Source organism: Anolis carolinensis, chromosome 1 (genome assembly GCF_035594765.1).
Source record: "Anolis carolinensis isolate JA03-04 chromosome 1, rAnoCar3.1.pri, whole genome shotgun sequence".
Classification (NCBI taxonomy): domain Eukaryota; kingdom Metazoa; phylum Chordata; class Lepidosauria; order Squamata; family Dactyloidae; genus Anolis; species Anolis carolinensis.
The window spans coordinates 159473684-159496406 of record NC_085841.1 but is presented as its reverse complement, the minus strand read 5'-3'; the positions used below and the strand labels follow the sequence as shown (position 1 = coordinate 159496406).

At 43.6% G+C, this 22723-nt stretch overlaps 1 protein-coding gene across 1 annotated transcript in view; it reads left to right on the top strand.

Moving 5' to 3' along the window:
• Positions 1-22287, top strand: part of LOC134292468 (uncharacterized) — a 116457-nt gene extending 94170 nt beyond the window's left edge. The window contains exon 2 of the mRNA XM_062957494.1: positions 19358-22287. Within this exon, the coding sequence (XP_062813564.1) occupies positions 19358-21465 (2108 nt within the window). The 3' untranslated portion in view covers positions 21466-22287. The remainder of the gene's footprint in view (positions 1-19357) is intronic.
• The last annotated feature ends 436 nt before the right edge of the window (positions 22288-22723 follow it).

Genomic DNA, 22723 nt, shown 5'->3' with positions numbered 1-22723 from the left:
ATTGAAGAATACATGACTTTGGAAAAGTCGAGAATGACCTAATGTTTACATACATCTAATTTTATCACTTCTGATGCAACGTAATATCACACGCAAATATCATCATCAAACCCCACCTTCGGGATCACATTTCTACCATGATTTCTATTCCCACACACTACAGCAATTATAATTGTTTATACTTTTAACTCTGAGTTCCCAGGCTCATTTTATCTTCTCCCGCCAGGTGCTCGCAGGGTTGTTTTATGTTATGAAGTCAGATTCAGGGCTTGGAAATTCAGCCCTGGGATCTGGCTCCATGACATGGCGCCCTCGTTTTCTTCGTCCTCCTCTTCGGTTCTTCTTTCATCATAGTTCTGAAACAAATCAAACAATAACTCTATGTGTCCATTTTGTCCAAAGTCCCCATATACTTTTTCAGTAAGCTGCGATGGAATACTGGGTGTATTTTCCCTAAACTTTTTGGCAATGCCAACTGGAAAGTCACTTCATTGATAACACCCTGTATTCTGAATGGTCCAATATATTTGGGGCCCAGTTTTCTTGAAGGTAGCCCCAATTTGATGTTTTGGGTACTTAACCACACTAGATCTCCTTTATTTAATTTATCGCCTTCCACCCTCTTTCTGTCTGCGAACGCTTTATACTTTTTGTGTGCTTCCTTTAAGGATGCAGTCACTTGACTCCAACATTCTAGCATTTGCGTTTTCCACTTCCCTGCCTCTGTTTCCTCATTTCTGTCCACCTTGGCAACTGGGGTAAAGGCTGTATTTCATACCCGTAAACTACTTCAAAGGGGGTTTTATTTGTTGCTGAATGTATAGTTGAATTAAAGGCTAGTTCCGCAAAAGCCAACCACCTAGACCAGTCATTTTGTCTCATGTTAGAGTACATTCGAAGGAACTGCCCAAGCGTTTGCTGAGTACGTTCTACCGCCCCGTTTGTCATGGGGTGAAAAGCAGAACTTAGACTCCTTTCTGCTCCTAGCATTTCCAAGAATTTTTCCCAAAATTTTGCTGTGAACTGTACTCCTCTGTCACTGACTACTCTACTGGGACATCCATGTAGTTTGTAAATATGATTTATGTACAATTCAGCTAGTTTCTCAGCCGATGGTAGTTTCGTCAGCGCTATAAAGTGGGCCTGTTTAGAAAACAGGTCTAATACTGTCCAAATATAACGATGTCCTTTGCTAACCGGCAGTTCTCCCACAAAGTCCATAGCTACACATTCCCAAGGTCTGGTAGGTTCCGCTACTGTTTGTAACAATCCCATAGGCTTCCCTCCTCCCGATTTATTTCTGGCACAATCATCACATTGAACAACATGATTCTTTATGTCCTTCCTCATTCCTGGCCACCAACAATGTTTTACTATTGCCTTTGTTGTTTTTGTAATTCCTGTATGACCAGCGCTCTGGTTGTTGTGAAAACGATGCAGAATCTTAATCCTTAATATTGCTGGGATATACAGTTTCTTGTTTACAAACCAAAATCCCCCCTTCTGTTCCCCCTTTTCTGCGTTGGACGCGATCCATTGATCTCCTTCATAAGACTGTTTCAGTTCATTTCCCCAGTTTTCTTCCCCGCCGAGTTCAACAAAAGCCGTGTCCTCCTTTTGGGTTTGTGCTCTTGTCCTGACAGCTAAGCCCCATTGTTTGTCAGAGAATATTGTCCCCTCTTTTGCTGTGGTTATGCCTTCGTGTTGAGGCATGCGTGAAAGAGCATCTGCCAAGACGTTCTGCTTCCCTTGAAAAAACTTTAATTGGAAATCGAATCTGCTGAAGTATTGCGCCCATCTAATTTGTTTGGGGGACAATTTTCTAGGAGACTTTAAATACTGTAGGTTCTTATGGTCAGACCAAATTTCAAATGGGATTCCGCTTCCTTCGAGGAAGTGTCGCCAGCATTCTAAGGCTTTTAATATGGCTAATGCCTCTTTTTCCCATATTGGCCAACTTTTTTCAGTTTCGCTGAACTTCCGTGACAAATATCCACAGGGTTTTAAGTTCCCATTTTGATCTTTTTGCAATAGTACTGCCCCATACGCACAGTCTGAGGCATCGCAATGGATTATGAAAGGGCTCCTGATATCGGGGTGTTTTAGGATGGGTCCTTCAGTGAAGCATTCTTTTAAGGTTTCGAATGCCTTTTGGCATTCTGGCGTCCAACTCAGTTTGGCGCCAGGAGCTTTCACTTTTGCTGTCTCCCCTTTCCCTTTTGTTTTTAAAAGTTCTGTAAGGGGTGCGGTTATTTGCGCGAAACCTTTTATGAAGGGTCTGTAAAAATTTGCAAACCCCAGAAATGATTGTAATTGCCTCCTTGTTTGAGGCACTCCCCATTCTTTCACATCTGCTACTTTAGCTGGATCCATAGCTAACCCTTCTGGAGATATCCGATACCCCAGAAAGTCAATTTGAGTTTTATTGAATTCACATTTGGACAGTTTTGCGTACAGCTTTGCTTCTCTTAGTCTCTGCAAAACTTCCCGGACCAATTTTACGTGCTTTTCCTTATCTTCAGTTACAATCAAGATATCATCAAGAAATATGAATACCCCTCTGTACAATAACGGGTGTAGTATTTCATTTATAAGCTGCATAAAGCAGCCGCCTCCGTTTTTTAACCCGAAAGGCAAAATTTCGTATTCAAAATGGCCGAATGCGCAGGAAAATGCAGTTTTCCAAGTATCCTCCGGTTTGATCTTTAATTTATGATACGCTTCAATTAAATCCAGTTTAGTAAATATGCTCCCTTTCTTCAATACGGTAATTAAATCCTTGACTAAGGGCATAGGGTATTTATTGTCCTTAGTAATTGCGTTTAAATTTCGATAATCAATGCACAATCTTAGGGAGTTGTCTTTCTTTCTCCTAAATAACACTGGGGCCCCGAGAGGAGAATTGGATGGCTTAATGAAGCCTCGCGCCAGGTTTTTATCAATGTATTTCCTCAATTCCTCCTTCTCCTGCACAGACATGGGATACACTTTTGGTTTGGGTAAGTTTGCTCCTGGGGTTATTTCAATTTCTACTTCTATATTCCTTTTGGGAGGCAATTTACTGGCCTCTTTCTGATTGAAAACATCCACAAAGTCTCTGTATTCAGGTGGCAATAGCTGTGGGTCTATTTCCCCTGCTTCATCTTCCTCGTCCTCCTCTTCTGCAATTTTGCTTATCTCCCATTGCATCTGCTGTTCTTTGAATGCTAGGCTTTTTCCTCTCCAATCTACTTCAGGATTTGCCTGTTCGAGCCATGGTATCCCTAATATTACGTGGTATGTGGCAATAGGGGCTATCACAAAGGATATTCTTCCTTCCCATTTGCCTATTTTACATGGGATTCCCCGTATTTCCTTTGTAGATACTTCCCCAGCAGCGACTGATCCATCTAGCTGCGAAAATGCGATTGGGGAGTCAAGCGCCATCTGCTGGCATTTCAGCGCTCCTGCTAACTCCGGGGTTATAATATTTCTAGAACACCCACAATCCACAAATGCCTTGCAGGTGGCCCAATTTTCTAGCCCTGAGAGGCAGATTGGCACTACTATCATGCGGTTGTCCCGACTCACCAGTTTTTCTGAAGATTCTGGGGCCTGCACCTCCTCTTCCGCGCGCCTCCCGGTTGCTGGCTTGGGCTTTGGGGCTTTTGGCGGCTCCCCCTTCCGGGCCCAGCATTCTGCTGCTCGATGGCCCGTCTTCCCACATACAAAGCATCCCGGTTTAGGTTTGTTGTCGTCTCCTCTGGAGGGAATCCCCGGCCTCCCTCCGGGTCTTTCCTGCTTCCTCGTTTCTCCTCGACCCCTCGCCACCGGTCTTTGCTGGCCGCTGCCGCTCCTGAAGCGCTTTACTTGGGCCAGGGTGGATTCGACGCGCCCCGCTAGTTGAATCCATCCCTGGAGCGTTTCGGGGTCGTCTCTGTGCGCTGCCCAGCTGAAAATCTCGGGGCGTAGTCCCTCTTTAAATAATTCCACTTTGGTCACTTCAGACCATTCTGGTACCCTTTCCGCGAGGTGAAGGAATTCCTCTGCGTACTCGGGCACTGTTTTGTCCCTCTGCTTTATTCCTTTCAGCTGGTCTCGAGCCCTCAATTGCTCTAGCCGGTCTCTGAACCGGTTTTCCAGTGCGGCGAGGAAGCGGGGCACTGACCTCAGGCATGGGTCGCGTCTGGCATGAAGCTGCACATACCAGCTGGCTGCTCCTCGCTTTAGTGTGTTGCCGATGGCTCGAACCCTGCTTGCCTCGGAGGGGAATGTGTGTGCATTGTCTTCCATGTATCCTCTGATGCTAATTAGAAAAAAGTTCAGTTCATCTGATTCCCCTCCGTATTCTAGTTTGAGATCTTCCCTTCTAGGCATCCATTCTGCAGCCCGTTGATGCTGTCTGGGAGGCATGGGGAAGGGTTGCATCAGGTTTCCTCGGGCGGCTCCTTGGAACACGCCGCGCCCCACTCCGGTGGTCATTCTGCGCGGCTCCCGAAAGTCTGCCGCCGCTGTCGGCTCTTCCGCCCATCCGCATACTGGCCTTGCTGTAGCCCCCTCATCTCGCCTTTCCTCGTCGTACGGCACATCCTCCTCCTCTTCCTGGATCCCCCGCTCCTCTCCGCCTTCGTCTGCCAATCCACTGGACCCGATCCCTGGCCCCAGTGGCCTTTCCACCCCGACGCCCATTCGGGGGGTTGGGAGCTCTGTTGGAGATGGCGGCCTCAGAGTTCCCAGGGCTCGCTGACGCTCCACTTCTCGCGCCATTCTGTCCCGGAACTCCAGCTCCCGCCAGTATTCCTCATCTCCCTCGTCCCTTGCCGCCACGGGACTCTGCGTTGACGCTCGCTGGCCCCTCTGGCTCCAATCTCCTTCTTTACTTGGTTCTCTCTCGGCGCCATATCGGCTGGGCTCCTTTTGGAGATTCTCTTCCAATAATGGCACCAATCTCCCCACGGTTTCCGACAGCCTGGATAAATTAGTTTCCAGGATGGATAACCGCAGGGCCACGGTCTCCGGCATACTTCCTCCAGATCCCCAACTGGTTTCTGCAGCCGCAGAGACGCCTCTTCCTCCCCTGGGAATTCTCTGGGTCACGCCGTTCGGCCTGGGGTACCCCGTAGAGGAAGCTATGGCTTGCAGCGTTTCTTCTCTCTTCGGCCGGGCCCCTTGCAAAGGCCTCTCTGCCCCATTTGGGCTTTGATCTCCTTCTTCACTCATTATCACTTCACTGCGAATTCCGCAGGAGGGTGAGAAATGGATTCTCGACTTTAATGTCAGGCTCACTTCAAAGGATCAGTCTGAACGCAGATCAAAGATAGCTGCTCTCAAATTCAATCTTTATTGAAGAATACATGACTTTGGAAAAGTCGAGAATGACCTAATGTTTACATACATCTAATTTTATCACTTCTGATGCAACGTAATATCACACGCAAATATCATCATCAAACCCCACCTTCGGGATCACATTTCTACCATGATTTCTATTCCCACACACTACAGCAATTATAATTGTTTATACTTTTAACTCTGAGTTCCCAGGCTCATTTTATCTTCTCCCGCCAGGTGCTCGCAGGGTTGTTTTATGTTATGAAGTCAGATTCAGGGCTTGGAAATTCAGCCCTGGGATCTGGCTCCATGACAGAGAGCTGATTGTGCTTGGATGTAAGAAATCTATAAATATTTGCAAATTAACCCAGGTGAATAATGTAAATAATTGCAACTATGTATGTCTCGATATATTAACAAAATCTTTGTCGATTTTCTAAAACCAGGAAGGGGGGCAGTAATGAATTTTTCCTGTATTTTATAATGGGAATGCCATTACTAAAAAGGCACCACTCTTTGCAGGGATATTATCTGAAGCAAGGTTTGATTGAATGTTCAAGTCATCTAAAGGCATTTGTTAAGGAAGGTCTCTGGTTGAAAGCTTTGATTCTGGAAGGGCTACATTTTAGGGAAAGAGATAAATGAAAGAGGACTCCGGTTTCTATGATATATTCTGATCATCTGGGGAATATTTGTGCATTTCAGTAGCCTGCTTAAGAGAAAAAAAGTCCGCATTTTCCCATGGCTGTCCCACCATGGACACTGTGGTTCATGGAGCTCATTCTGATTTACAATCAGCAGATACTGTGGCAACTGTCCTTGCATCCAACTGGTACCTGGAGTGTTTGAGTTGTTGCCATATGGAAAAATGAATTTGTTTTAATCCACTTCCAAACTTGATTGTAGTGTCTGTATAGAATTGCTTGAAGTCTTGTCTTTCCAAGCAAGCTTGGGAAAAAACAAACTGTTGCAGCCTCTCCATGTTTGTGTGTTTTTCCTCATTAGTTATTTTGTCCATCTTGGATATACTCTGACCTTGTTTGGCCTTATGTGTCACAGTTTTCATTTCTGAAATGTTGTCAGATGTGGGAGAAACTATCTAAAAGAAATGTAATTCATTTTGTAACTGTAGCATATCCTGGAATTTATATTCCAGTCAAATTTAAGGTGTTTTATATATATATGTGGTTGTAGAACCAGAGAAGGTGTTCTTATTATCTGCAAATAAGTCTGCTCCCTCAATCATTCCTAGAAAGTATCACTAGGTGGGGTAGTATCTCTGGGAAAACAAAAAAAGAAGCAGTAACTGGAGTGCTGTTGTTGTTTTTAGAAATCTTTAGAAAAAAATCTTCCTGGCCCTCTCTTCCATTTGTTCTGAAGTGGTACCTCAACCAGGTTTCTCTTCATTCTCTCAATTGAAAGACTTGTTTTTGAAATATGGAGTGTAAGCGGGACAGAACTCTTTGCAACCATTTGAAAAAGTTACAGAGGAAAGTGTTGACTGTAACAGGTACTTTAATGATGAGTGGCATGAATGAGCCATCACCCTTGTCCTAGCAAATAGGCCCTGTCAGATGGAATCCTGCACTTTTGGGAGGAAATCAGCTTTCACTGCAGGCTGCCAAGTCCAAATGAGTTTCATAAAGCACCTGCAGATCTGAGCGTCAAGCAATTATTTCACTATCTTGCCTAAAAACAAAAAGGGCCCTGGCCTTCTCTAACCTCTGGCCTTTTGCAGCTAACATAAACTAATTATATTTGGAGTGCAGAGGGAAAATCTTTCTGTGGTTCTCCCTGGGAGTTGTCACTCATGCTTTATGCAGCGTTGTCAGATTAGCATCGTGTCACTGAAAATATGGTTGCCTTCATCATCTCACAGCTCGAGAAAGCTGGGTTCCTTAAGTGCTTAAAGAGATACAAGCCATGGGCTGCAAGTTGCCTCCAACAGAACTCCTCTCGCCCCAACCAGTTCCATGACAATGGTCCCCTTAGCTGCTTACACTGTCCATTTAGGGGAGGGACAAGAGCCCCTTTGTCCGGCATCACTTAGCGACAATTACAGCCCCGTCAAAACAGTTTTTGTTTTATGACAACGTGTTAATGGGCCCACGGTTGGGTGTGAGAAATAACCCAAGCTGCATGCATTAAAGCAAGGTTAGAGGTTAATTGAGACTTTCTAACACAGCGCATGAGATTTTTGCAACCTTTTGAGGAGAGGAAAATTGCAAACAAAAAGAAGATAATGTGATACAATTAGTCGGGAAGCAAGAGGGTCACAATTCCCAGATGGAAAGGAAAACTGGCCAAGTGAATCAGGCCAGATGGGCCACCTGGTCCCACACAAGTGCCAAAAATAGCAGCACAATTTTTATTTTTAAATTATTATTATTTGGCCTAGCAGATTAGCCAACACTTAGTTGATCTGTCCTTTAGACAGTATGTATATTAAATTAATACATTTATTTTTATGTTGAATTTCTAAAGTATAATTATAAAGAAAGCAATGGAGAAGAAAAAGTGTGTATAAGTCTGCGTGGAAGACCATCATCATAAGAGATTGCGGAGCATGATAATTTGTGTTCCAAACTGTGAATCATTAACTGTTACACAGTTTTTTATATACTGTTTGTGAAGTCAGCTAACTTATGCCGGGCATGTTTGAGATGTTTCTAGGCTACTAAGCCCTTCTATGATGTGTTGTTGCTCTTAACAACTGTCAAGCCAACTCTGATTTATGGCAACCCCATGAATGAGGGACCCCAGGCCATGCTATCCTCCATAGCCCTGTGCAAGTCTTGCAGACTGAGGACCTCATCACATGGAGGTTCAGAAGCTGGGGGGACAGTGGGGGACAATGGGGGAAACCATGGCATGGTGTGAGTCATGGGCTGCCATCCCATGATGCTTCCCCTGGCTTCCTTCCATGCTGTCCCCAGCTTCTTCTATGAGGAGTTGTGATAGTCATCTGACTCCTCAGGGCTCCAGTTCTGTGCACGCTGCTGTCATGGAGCCCCACTGGAAGTGGTGCTGCATCATTTAATGGGCTCCGGCAGACTTTGTCCCAGCAGCATTAAGTGCTGGCAGCATTAAGAGATCGGGAAAACCACCCATCTGATGAGGTCCTTAGGGCCATGGCTCCCAAGAATGATTTTATCCATCTGGAATGTGTGCTTCATCTTTTCCTACTGCCTTTTCTCTTATCAAGCATTACAGCAGTGGTTTTCAGCCTGGGGTCCCCAGATGCTTTTGGCCTACAACTCCCAGAAATCCCAGTCAGTTTACCAGCTGCTAGGATTTCTGGGAGTTGAAGGCCAAAAACATCTGGGGACCCCAGGTTGAGAATCACTGCTTTACAGTATTTTCTAGTGAGCCCAGACTTCTCAAGATGTGGTCCAGGTATGACAGCTTCAGTTGAGTCATCTTGGATTCTAGGGAAAGTTTACGCTTGGTTTGCTCTAGGCTTCCCCCTTTTTACAGCATTATTTTAGACATAACAGTGAGCAGATAAGGGCAACATCTGACCAAATACCTGTTTGTCAGAAAGTTTTAAATGATAGCCAAAACTAGGCATGCTACTCATATCCAATGAAATTCTACTGTGATGCAGGGCAAACATCCCACAAGTGCTTCTTTTCCTTCAAAAGAATAAAAACAGAGTAATAATAAATTAACCAACTAAACAATTTCAGTCTTTTGATTATGACCCAAATCAGCCTTTGATGCTTGCATCATTCTACCCAATAATAGGATCCTGACATGAAAGCTTTCGATAACAGGCTGTTTTCATTCATCTAGGACATGCTTCCACATATATGTGGCAACAAGCTTAGAAAATAAAACCTAATTTAAATAAAAAGCAATGATTACAGTCCAAACAAGACTGGATAAAAGCAAAATTAGAAAGAGGTATTAACTTCTGAAAATAAAAAGGTTAGTTTTAAATGTTAACCCGTTTTTTAAAATTGTTTGATGCTTCAAAAACACCAAATTTAGTCAATTTGATTTTTCTATCAGCTATCATATGATGTTTATGGGCACCTCTACATTGACTACTTAATACTGTTTGAAGGTAACTTGAGACTGGTATTCTAAATGACATATACCACAAACATGCACAGCAATCCATATTAAAGGCTTTAAACTGGGATAAGCAAAGATAGAAGAGACTCCAAAATAGAATCCACAATGTGCATCAGCATGCTTTGATGTAAACCATATCACACAGTGAAAGTACTTTAGGGACAGGTGCTCTGTCCTCCATACATGCCCATTTGGGGTGGAGTTGGGCAAAAACCCCGGAATCCTCCATGTCTGTGAAAATGAGGAGCCTGTGGATTCTGAACCAGGTTAAAGCCAACTCTGTGGTGTATATAAGCATTATCCAGGCCTCCACCTGGTTCCAGGGTTCCTAGATGTAATCCAGATGTAATCACCTACATCTTAAAATTGCTTTGTCCTCTGCGATTTCCCCCTGACTTAGTGGCCAGTATAGATGTGCTCCATGTATACAGTCATCTGTTTGGTCATTTAAAAATCTGTCTGGGAAGAACAAATCTGACAAAATTCAATTAGGACATCATCACATGGACTTTTCCTACATTTTCTCTCTGTTTTGGCAAACTAGCCAGAAGTAAATGGAGAAGGAGTATGGAAGGGGTGGCACAAAAGATATTTGGAATGTCATAAAGATCTACCCCTGCTCTAAGCATCTAGACCATTGTATAAACAACAAGTGTTCTATAATAGACATGATAGGAATTGGGTGGGGAGCAGGGGAGCAGCAAAAAACCAAAACCAAAACCCAAATGGGGCATTTTAGCCTTGTAAAGCATTTTAAAGAGAGCAGCCACACTGCCCAGCAAGAATCCCATATTGCATTGATCATTTCAGTGAACAGGAGCAACCAGGTATAGGCAGATGACCGGGCTGCTGCTCTAGCAAGTATTTTGTGACCCTCTCCCTCCTGCCCAGAGTGCTGCTGCTGATGTAGGTGATAGCCACGTCATTTGCTCAATCCACAAGGGTTTCTGTGCACATCTTTTAATGATGGGGTATGGAAGTATTAACCAGACCACACCACAACAGCAATGTATGAATTGGCTCTTGTCAACATTGCCTGATGATGATGATGATGCCCAGCAACCTGTTTTCCTTTCCATTTCCCTTCCCAAGATCCCAACCTTAGTGAGCCCAAAGGAGTATTCCCTATTGTCACTTGTCTCACCCAATCCCTGAATGAGAACAAACTTTCCCAGCCCAAATGTCCTTAAGCTACTTATGACGTTGCAGAGGTAACCTCAGAGTTGTCACTGAGTGTTTATTCCAAAAAGAGCCTACACCAGACCCACACAACTTGGCAGTAGGTAAGTGCCAAAATTAAAACAGGCTAAATGTCTTCAGGTCACAGATAGGTTTTTCACACCTCACTTTCAAAGAAAAGGTATAATTAATGATTAAACTATTTTAAAAATAAATCATATTATAAAAAAGGAAAATTTCCTTCCTGAGCAGGAATGGTAATGTGCCTTTCACCAAGAACCCTGAGAAGTACATTAAATACAGAGTGGAGCAGGTGGGTGAGATGACTGAGCTATTTATTTGTTTATTTATTTACTTCATTTCTATCCCGCCTTTCTCCACCCCGGGGGGGGACTTAAGGCGGCTATTGAAACTATTTGACACATCTGCTTGAATTCACTGCCTGTGGATCCATGACTTCCTACTTTTTTCCAGCTGTCTGTGAAGACCTATGCTTTACGCTAGTATTTATAAACTCCTAGAAACACCAAAGAAGGGAAATTTCAATTAATTACACTTATTGGTTAATAATATTATTTATCATGAAATCATATTAATGTTAAGGAAAATACTTTACTCCTTTTGTTTGGCTGAAGAGAAAACATGCACTAATTGCACTAATAAGAGAAGGTGTGACATCAAGAGTGCTTAATGTGATATGTCTCCACTATCAATGATAACATGATTGTAGTGGAATAGCAAATTCATGTGATAAAGCCATTAATATGTTGCAAGAAGGGAATGTACTGAATTTTCTCCTCTTATGGTAACATTGCTGCATGGTGTGTTTCATATTATCTATCTTATTGTAATTGTCAATTTTGTTTTTCTGTAAGAGATCTCCTAGGAAATCAACACTTTGTAACTCATATAAAAATGAGTCTTGCAAGAAAAAGGCAAGGTACCATATTGAAGAATGTACTATTTGAAAACTCTCATAAGATTGAGCATTATCAGGAATCTACCATGCAAAAGTCAAGGAGATGTGGGCTCTTCCAGAGTTAGCCATGGATGGATGGGTGCTGCAGGAGCTCTGTAAAATTCCCTGTCACATTCTCTGGGTTATGGTGGGGCAGGAAAGGAATGCCTAGTTCTCTAACCCTTTACATTTGAGCACAGCAAAAGAAAACAAATGAAACACATGCGGGAGTCTCCAAAGGAAATAAGTTTCAGTCTGGAGGACGAGACTTGATGACTTCCACAATGCCTCTCAGCTATTTACTCCTATAATTCTTACCCAAAAGGGGAGATCCTTATCACTTGCATTACCACATAATAGGATGGGAGGTTTGATCAATCACACAAATATATCATGCAAAATTTAAAATCTTTTTATTTACTAGAAGTAAGTGAAATTTAATCTTAACTCTCCGTGGTTTGTGAGGGAGTTTCTTGACTTCTGAAAGTGACATTTGTTAACAAAGAAAGAGGAGAAGGAACCAAAAACCCTCCTAGCTACTAAGAAAAAGTTCCCAAGCCAAGCTCATGCTCAAGGAGAGAAGTGTTTCCCATGTTATGCATACTTATGTATATGCCTCATGTTTGGGGAACCACCCACAGCTTCTCAAGTGTTTCATCGCGGGTCCCTTTTCCCCCCACAGCATCCAGATGGATGTGTGTGGACCACTAGCATAATATACCAGCTGGAAGAGCTAAATTGTATGTATTCAGCAAACAGCCTATTTTGGAATTAAAATGCAATGATATTTTTAGACCTTTCACTTGGGTTTCTTGCTAAAATCAGCAATAGTGGCACATACTAATTTTCCTGGTTAGGGCAGAAACTTAAAACATTGGGTTTTTGTGTTCATGTACTATTTTCAGCTACAGGTAGTCAGTGTTTATGCTTCAGCTGTGTTGCTATTAAAAAAGATCAACTGTATTTTAAAAACCTGTATGAATTAATTCTACGAAAAAAGACGAGAGAGAGAGAGAGAGAGAGAGAGAAATATCACCCTGAGGTTTAGACTCCCTGTTAGTTTCTTCAGTAATTAGGAGAGGAAATGATTACTAGGATATTTACAGTGACCTGAATAGTACCATTTGTGATGTTAACATAAGGAAGTCTTGAAAAGCTGTTCAAATATGGGTCTTCCCCATACCAGCACCCTCAGTGGTAGTTAATGTGTCAAGTTTTTTTTTAAAAGGATCAATAGCTATTGCCTGGATATACAGCTGAATATACAGCTAAAAGTGAGGCTTTCTAGAACGTAGTGGTCTGCTCTATTGCAGACCATGTGAAACACCACACATATGGAGCAGCATCCCATAGAAGACAGTGTGCGTATCTTTGAAAGAGGAGGATATCCTTCAGGAAATCTGTGGCAAAAACCAAAAGCAGGATGTCTTTTTGGTTTGGCTCTTCCTGCCCTTCCGTTTCACTGTGGCTGCCAAAAGAAAAATTGGTGCACAGCCTTCCTCCAAACCACAGCAGGTGACTGGAAATGTTTTCCTGACTGCATGGTCCAAGGGCTGGGGAACCAATGTGAATTTCATGTCTTGGATTAATAATTGTTTAGAGGATTTTATTGTGTCAGATTCTGTTCAAAGTAGTTGGACGCAGTATTTCCATGTAACTTTCTTCTTTTTAAAAAACAAGGAGTCCCAAACCAAGAAACAGTTTCACAATTTGACATCTGGCAGCTGCACATTTATTATGAAAAACCAATTGTACACATGGAATTGTACTTAACTCTGTGCTCGTGGTATTTGTATTATGGACAATAATGAAGACTGATACATGTCTAGCCCAAGCAGGGCTTTCTTGCTATTGGCTCCAACTTTGGCAAATGCTTTTGCCAGAGAGGTCTGCTAGACTCCAGGTATGTCCTTCTTCATACATCAAACAAGACCTGGCTTTTCTTTCAAATCTTTGCTCAAAACCTATTTACTGTGTATACACATGTATACATCTAGACATTTCAGTCTAAGAAATTGACATCCCAAAACTGGTTTGATTTAGCCACTGGCCAATCTAAGCAGTCTATCTTAACTCTACAAGTTAGCTGGCATTGCCCCTCCTGACGTGCGACGGGAAGTTGCTGCTAACGGTGAGAGAAAAAAGGTCGAACATTGTGAAAGCCACCCACTGCATGGCTATCAGCCTCCTCCCACCAGACTCAAATCAAGGAAGGGCTTCATGAGAACCACCACTCCTCTTGATGTTCCTCCAGCAACAGCAAGGGTGTCCCTCTGGGCAGCTAAACCTGGCAATTCTAACTGGATGGCCCCCCAAGAGGGTCTTCCTCCAGGGGCAAACCAAGAATGGGCAACTTGGAAGTCCCTGAACAGACTCAGAAGTGGAGTGGGCAGATCAAAAGACAACTTGGCAAGGTGGCACTACCTGGAGGAATCCTCCACCTTGTGTGACTGTGGAGCTGAACAAACAACTCAGCATATGTATGCTTGCCCACAATGCCCTGCTTCATGTACGGAGGAGGAGTTGTTTAAAGCTACAGACAATGCGGTTGCTGTTGCCTGCTTTTGGTCCAAAACTATTTAGCTGCTTGTGATTTCTTTTTTTTATTTCCATTATTTGAAATGTATTTGTTGTACAATGCTTTTGACACGAAATAAATAAATCTTAACTTTTTACAAATAGAATAGCAAAAAGCAATAATTTAGCTTGTCCTAAGAGAACCCGGGGGGGGGGGGGGAGTTGCAAGGGGGGTGTCATTGCCAAAGATCATAAGTAAACACATATTTCTGATGGTCTTAGAAACCCCTTTGGCAGAGAAGGCTGAAGATCTCTCTCTTTCAGGGGGGTTCTGTGTGGGAGGTTTGGCCTAATTCTATTGTTGGTGGGATTAAGAATGGCCTTTGATCGTAGGTGAACTATAAATCCCAGCAACTACAACTCCCAAATGTCAAGGTCTATTTTCCCCAAATTCCACAAGTCTTCACATTTGGGCATATTGAGTATTTGTGCCAAGTTTGGTCCAGATCCATCATTGTTTGGGTCCACAGTGCTCTCTGGATGTACGTGAACTACAACTCCAAAACTATGACTTCCCCTCACGTATTTGTACATGGCTATCATGTCTCCGCTGCAGGTTAAACATGCCGAGCTCTTTAAGTTGCTCCTCATAGGGCTTGTTCTCCAGACCCTTAATCATTTTAGTCGCCCTCCTCTGGACACATTCCAGCTTGTCAACATCTCCCTTCAACTGTGGTGCCCCGAATTGGACACAGTATTCCAGGTGTGGTCTGACCAAGGCAGAATAGAGGGGGAGCATGACTTCCCTATTTATGCATGCCAAAATCCCATAGGCTTTTTTCACCACCGCATCACATTTCAGAATGCTCTTTGATTGTAGCTGAAATATAAATCCCAGCAACTACAACTCCCAAATGACAACATCAATCCCGCCCCCAACTCCATCGATGTATCGGGTATTTGTGCCAAATTTGGTCCATTGAATGAAAATACATCCTGCATATCTGATATTTACATTACGATTTGTAACAGTAGCAAAATTACATTTATGAAGTACAGTAGAGTCTCACTTATCCAACATAAACGGGCCAGCAGAATGTTGGATAAGCGAATATGTTGGATAATAAAGAGGCATTAAGGAAAAGCCTATTAAACATCAAATTAGGTTATGATTTTACAAATTAAGCACCAAAACATCATGTTATACAACAAATTTGACAGAAAAAGTAGTTCAATATGCAGTAATGCCATGTAGTAATTACTGTATTTACGAATTTAGCACCAAAATATCACGATGTATTGCAAATATTGACTACAAAAATGCGTTGGATAATCCAGAACGTTGGATAAGCGAGTGTTGGATAAGTGAGACTCTACTGTAGCAATGAAAATAATTTTATGGTTGAGGGTCACCACAACATTAAGGGGTTGTGGCATTAGGTAGGTTGAGAACCACTGACCTAAAGAAAGTACTGATCACCTCTACAGGCTCTACCACAGGGCCACTTCTGGTATTTTTGAATGCCTGGATAGGAACATGGTGGTGGTGGCCAAGGGTGGCTGGCCCTCTGACGCAGTATTGATGCTTCCCTTTCTCTGTGGAATGACCCTTGACCTATCCATGGGTCATATTAAAATCCATAATTTTGGCCCCCAAACCTGCCCTCGATTTATACATGAAGCCAACTTATACACAAGTATATATGGTTTTTGTGAAGCCTTTGGCTCAAGTCCCATTCCCTATGCACCTATGAGTTTACTTCCCTATTTTTTTCTACTTTCATAGGATCATAGAGTTGGAAGAGACCTCATGGGCCATCCAGTTCAATCCCCTGCAAAGAAGCAGGAAAATTGCATTCAAAGCACCCCCGGCAGATGGTCATCCAGCCTCTGTGTGACGGCGCGAGTGGCGCCATCTATATGTCAAACTATAAGTTTCAAGATTTGAATTGTTGTATCATGTCTGATTTTGCCCTTACCCTGTAAATGTAGTTGGATTGGTTATTTATATCTGTCAATCAATGTTGTTTGTACCTGTTATATTGCTCACTCAGCTAAACTGTTTGGCTCCACCTCTTCCTGGAGTAGGACTGTGTTTCCTCCTTTTCATTCCATCAGCAAGTTCTCTATCGGATGGACGTGAAAGAGAGGCTTGGCTCAAAAAGCCCTTCAAAAGTTACCTCTCAGCACCAATTCTGAGGTTCTTACCCTTGGGACTCACACTTCATGTTCAGGGCCAACCTGAACAACGTTGAGGAGTCTCAAGCGCCTTCACATCAGTTCTTTGGCAACAGAGGAAGACTCTTGTCTTCAGATATAGGTCACTGGACTGAGGCTGAGTTTGCTCCAGCATTCACAGCCAGAGAAAGAGGGATCTGGACAAGCTTCATGGACTTAAACAATCAAAGACTGTAATGTATATTTTCTTTTACCCCCTTTGTGAAGAATAAACCCAGTTTTTGAGTTAACTACAGTGTTTTGGTCCTTGGGAGTTCCAGTTTCCCTAAAGGAGGGCAAGAAGCAATCCCCTGGGGAAAGATGTCACGTCCATGCCTCTTTCACTAAGAGTTTACAGCCCCAGGCGCGACGGCACAGTGCTGAGAGAAGCCTTCTTTTCCAGAAGTACTGAGAGAGGAGCCTTCTTTTCCAGAAGTGCTGAAAGAAGCCTTCCAGAAGTGCTAAGAAGGGAAAAGAAGGAGCCAGGAAGGGCCTTGAATTTGCCAAGCCCATAGTCTCCTAAAGATAAAGAAGTCAAAAGAAGCCTGCCTTTGCCTCCAGAAGGAAGCCCAGCCTTCACAAAATTGAGACATTTGCAAGCTTTCCCGCTCTTTTTGCATCTCAAGCCACCAGCAAATTGCTACATTCAGCTCTTGTAGCTGCAGCAAGTTCAAGCCTTCTGCAAAGTGGATACATTTTGCTAGAAGCCTAGCCTTTGCAAAATTGAAACATTTGCTAACTTTCCCGCCTTTTCTGTTTCCCAAGCTAGCCAGCTAATTGCTACATTCAGCTCTTCAACTGCACAAGATCAAGCTTTTTGCAAAGCAGATACATTTCTCCAGAAGCCAGCCTTTACAGCTCAACCAAGCCTCTTCCAGAACTCAGTTTGCAAAGCAATAAATTTCCAACCTTCTGCAGTTCCTGCCATTTCTTCAGAGCCTGCTGCAAGTTTATGAAAGCCCAGGCTTAACTTCTCAGTTAAGCAGCTGTTTTAATTGTCTTGTTTAAAGTATTGCATTGCCCTTTTGTGTGCCTTTAATTGTATAGTTATATAGTATTGCATTTTGTACTGTTTGAAACTTGGGATAAGTTTCCTTTTGAATTACAGAATGTCAAGTCATAGCAATGAGATTTTGCAAACAAGGGTCAAATCTCCCCACCCAGTCAGAGAAAGGCACCTCACAGAGAAAACAATGCTCTGCCTTTTGCAGCAGGAAGGCCAGCTTAGGCCGAGGTTTAACAGAGCTTGGCAAAACCTGCCAACCATAGCTGATGCAATAAAGGCATCCTTTTGCCCAAAGGAAAAGGAAATTCTTAGGCAAGAATTTGTAAAGGCCTTCAATTATGGGAGTGCTATTGCAGAAGAAATAATCTATGTACTGAAAAAAATTAACACTCCAGAGTCTTTAGATAGGGCTAAGGAAATTTCTTTTAGCCTACAAGAAGAGAGGAGGCGTTACAGCGCGGTTCTATCTGAACCAGAGCCCAGTTCCTTATTCAAAGGTGCAGAAGAAAGGGTTCAAGGCTCCCCATGTGTAAGCCTTAGATCTAGTCTGCTCAAGATTCCATCTAATGATGCTAGCCATAAATCCAAGCATTCATCTAGGCATAGCAGTTCCTCCCAATCCATACATTCATTCATCAGTACTTCTTCCAAAGCAGCCCACTACAACAGAGAGGCTGTCCGTTTGAAAATTAGAAAAGAGGTTTTAGAAGCACAGGCGTCTGCAGAAATGGCTAAGCAAGACCTTTCCTTCAATGAAGAGGAACTCCTCCTTCAACAGGCTAAAACCAAGCAGAAACTGCTTCTAGCACAGGCCAGGGCCCAGAGAGAAATAGAGCTTGCAATGGCTGAAGCCAAGCAAGATGAGCTGCAATGGGATCTAGATCTGCTTCAAGTAAAAAGAGACACAGCACAAAAGATAGTCAGAGCTAACGTTCTAGCCAAAGCCCTATCACAGGAACTAACCCAAGAAAACCTTAGTTTCCTGCCAACACAAGAGCCTACAGCAAAGGTTTCAGCACATCTGCAACTGGAATCACCTGTAGTGCAGAGTCATATCTCCTTTCGCCACCTTGAAGATTGCTCACCTGTTCCAGTGTTCGCAACTTCAAGGCCTGCCCATTCCTCAGAAGTACAGCAAAGCACGGCCGGGAGAGTGCCATCATCTCTGTCAGAGTCCATCCCTCTACTTAGGCCTCAGAGATACCACCTGTCTACTTGGGAACGAAAGGATGACGTCTTTCAACAACATCCAGATGTCCATTCAGATTGGCAAGGCATGGCCGGGAGTGAACCACCACATTCATCCCTGCATACCAAGTCAATTCTCCCATTGCTGAAGATGAAGGCTTCAGAGGTGCTGCCTGCCAGCAATCTGCTGAACCCAGCATCGCCTACCATCGAGACAAGATGTGTTCAACCGAAGAACATTGACTTCGTCGGGCCACATCACACTCCTCAGATGTACCCTTACACACTGGAGTCTCAATTGGGTTCCCTCTTGAGAAATCCAAGAAGAGACATCAGAGACAAAGGCGTCCAGAAATTCACTGACTGACCAGATGACTACCTTCTGTGGAAAATCACCTTCATGACGGCCATTCGAGATTTCAAGCTAGAAGCGGATGAAGGACTGTCCCTTCTTATGGCGTGGCTTGGACCCAGCTCAGCTGAGCAAGTAAAAAGACTTTATGCTGCTCATGTAGCAGACCCCCAAAGAGCTTTGTCCACAGCGTGGTCTCGCTTGGACCAGCGCTTCGGTGCGAGCACTGAGATAGAAGCATCCCTCATGGATCAACTCAACAGGTTCCCATCACTGAAGATGAAAGATTGCAAACAGCTTTGGGACTTTAGTGATCTTTTACTAGAGCTAGCTTCAGCCAAAGGAAATCCAGAGCTGCCAGGTTTAGCATGTCTGGACCAGCACACGTCGCAGAGTGCCATCCTCTGCAAACTTCCTTTTCCTCTTCGAGAAGCTTGGGGGAAACAGGTGTTCAAGTACAAAGAGGAGAATGCAAATGTATACCCGCCCTTCACCTTTTTGGTGGATTTCGTCACTAGAGCAGCCCGTGAGAGGAATGACCCTCAAACAGGTCTTCTCGCTTTGTACCAAGACCTAAAGCCTGAAAAGACCTCCAAAGAAGACAAAGCCCAGGGCAAAGATCTTAGAAGGAACCTGAGTGTCAAGATGACAGACGCAACTCCTGCAGCTTCTGCTCAACCAGTCAGCAACAACACCATATCCTGTCCCATTCATCAAAGGCCACACAGCCTAGCTGAATGCAGAGAGTTCGCAAAGAAGCCTTACAAAGAACGACTCCAAATAGTTCAAAAGGCCAAGGTGTGCTTTAGATGCTGCGGCGCCACTATTCACTTCTCCAAAGACTGCAAAGAAAAGGTTAAATGCCAACACTGCAACAGCATCAAGCATTGCTCTGCAATGCACAACTTCGATTCCCCTCAATTCAAAGCAAAGTCAAATTCTCCTACCAAAGAAGAAACCAAAGAAAACCAAAAGCCTACAGAACCTCAGGTAGCCCTCAAGGCTCCTGCGGTTGCCTGCACCAAGCTTTGTCAAAATAGCCACAAGCCCAGGATTTGCCACCCAATCTGCCTGGCAGAGGTGTATCCAGACAAGCAGCCGTGGGATAAGAAAAGGGTCTACGTCACCTTGGATGCCCAAAGTGACGCATCTCTTGCAACCCCAGAGTTCTTCGACATGTTCGACCTTCATACAGAGACAATAGAATACACCATATCCACTTGTTCTGGAAAGAATAAGATGAATGGCAGAGTTGCAACAAAGTTCAAAATCTCGCCTGTCGGACAAAAGGTCAGATACGATCTTCCTGACCTTATAGAATGCAGCCTGATTCCCAGGAACAAAGAACAGATAGCCACGAAGGAGGTGGTACAAGCCCATCCTCATCTCAAAGGTATTCAAGACCTAATTCCAGCTTTGGACTTAGAAACAGACATCGTAATGCTTATCGGTGCAAATTGTCCTACACTGTTCCGTGTTAGCAACCAGATTGAAGGTCCTAAGGGATCACCCATGGCCCAGCAGTTGCCTTTAGGATGGACGGTGTTAGGCCCAGTCTGCCTGAACAAGATGTTCCAGCCTGTCACTAAAAGGCCTTCACTAATGCAAGGATGTGCCAGCCACATCTCAGTTTGCTGCCAGGGAGTAATGCCCGATTACTCTTCCATCTTTGAAGTCACAGAGAGAGATGAGCAAACAGCCTTCTCTAAAAATGAACAGAAGTTCCTTGAGATGATGAACAGCCAAGTCACTCAAGTCTCTGAAGGTAATTGGATAGCACCTTTACCTTTCAAGCTGGAAAGACCATCTCTACCCAACAACAGAGATGTTGCCCTTCATCGTCTCCTGTCCTTAAGAAGAAGGACGCTAAAGGATCCGAAGGTAAAGACCCAGATCACCCAGTTTGTGGAAGACCTCTTCAGAAGCAACTACGCTGAACCAGCCAGCGTGTGTGCAGAGGGAGAAGAGCAGTGGCATTACATATCCACTTCAGAAAATCCGGCAGATGTGACGTCCCGAGGAACATCAGCCGCAAAGTTGTCCAAGTCATCCTGGATCACTGGACCCAAATGTCTTCAAAATCCTTCCTTTCCAGAAAGCATCTCCGTGCTCAAAGACACTGAGTTGCCAGAAATTCAGTCCTGCAAATCTACCATCGATGGCCAAGACTTATCAAGACAAGGTTTAAATCCAGCCAAGTTTGAAAGATTTTCAAAATGGACTAGACTTCAGGCAGCCATTGCCAGGCTCATACATTACATCACTACAAAAAACAGTGGTGCAATTCAGCCCCAAGATCTTTCGAAAGCCTCAACGGTCATCCTGAGATCCACTCAAAGACAGTGTTTTTCAGAAGAAATAGCTTGTCTAGAAAGAAAAGCATCCTTGCCCAAAAATAGTTGTTTAAAGGACTTGAACCCCTTCCTGGACAATGAGGGTCTCCTTAGGGTTGGAGGTAGACTAAAAAGAGCAAAGATTAGATCCTGTGTTAAAAATCCTTTTATTTTGCCACACCATAGCCACATAGCTCTGCTGTTGACACAGCATTTCCACACAAAAGTCAAACACCAAGGAAGGTCAATTACTCAGTCTGCCCTAAGAAACTATGGGTTTTGGTTTGTTAATGATCGTAAAGGTTGGGGATTTGGTGTTACTTAAACAAAGATGCTCCTAGATACCAATGGGCTAAGGGTATTGTGTCAAAATTATATCCTAGCTCTGACAATAGAGTGCATAAGGCCCAGGTTAAGGTCATCTCTAACGAAAAGGTTTCTTTGTTTGACAGGCCTATTAGCGACATGGTTGTGTTATTTTCAGAAGACATACAGTCTAAAGTTATAAGAGTTAAAGGTATTTAACTCCATTTTGTTTAGATTTCCGAAAGTCCGGAAATCTAGGCCGGGAGTGTGACGGCGCGAGTGGCGCCATCTATATGTCAAACTATAAGTTTCAAGATTTGAATTGTTGTATCATGTCTGATTTTGCCCTTACCCTGTAAATGTAGTTGGATTGGTTATTTATATCTGTCAATCAATGTTGTTTGTACCTGTTATATTGCTCACTCAGCTAAACTGTTTGGCTCCACCTCTTCCTGGAGTAGGACTGTGTTTCCTCCTTTTCATTCCATCAGCAAGTTCTCTATCGGATGGACGTGAAAGAGAGGCTTGGCTCAAAAAGCCCTTCAAAAGTTACCTCTCAGCACCAATTCTGAGGTTCTTACCCTTGGGACTCACACTTCATGTTCAGGGCCAACCTGAACAACGTTGAGGAGTCTCAAGCGCCTTCACATCAGTCCTTTGGCAACAGAGGAAGACTCTTGTCTTCAGATATAGGTCATTGGACTGAGGCTGAGTTTGCTCCGGCATTCACAGCCAGAGAAAGAGGGATCTGGACAAGCTTCATGGACTTAAACAATCAAAGACTGTAATGTATATTTTCTTTTACCCCCTTTGTGAAGAATAAACCCAGTTTTTGAGTTAACTACAGTGTTTTGGTCCTTGGGAGTTCCAGTTTCCCTAAAGGAGGGCAAGAAGCAATCCCCTGGGGAAAGATGTCACGTCCATGCCTCTTTCACTAAGAGTTTACAGCCCCAGGTGCGACGGCACACTCTGCTTAAAAGCCTCCAAAGAAGGAGCCTCCACCACAGTCTGGGGGAGAGAGTTCCACTGCCAAACAGCCCTCACTGTGAGGAAGTTTTTCCTAATGTTCAGGTGGAATCTCCTTTCCTTACCGCTTTCTTTGTTATCCTATATTGAAATTTAGATTATTGCCTTCTTTTTTATTTAGAAAGGAGCTGTATCTTAGTGGCATTATATAAGTACATGAAGATATAATAAACCCAGTTTTGCTATATTAAGGATGCATCTACACAAACCATATAGTGCAGCTTGAGGCTAGCCGAGGGTGGGTTGTCCAC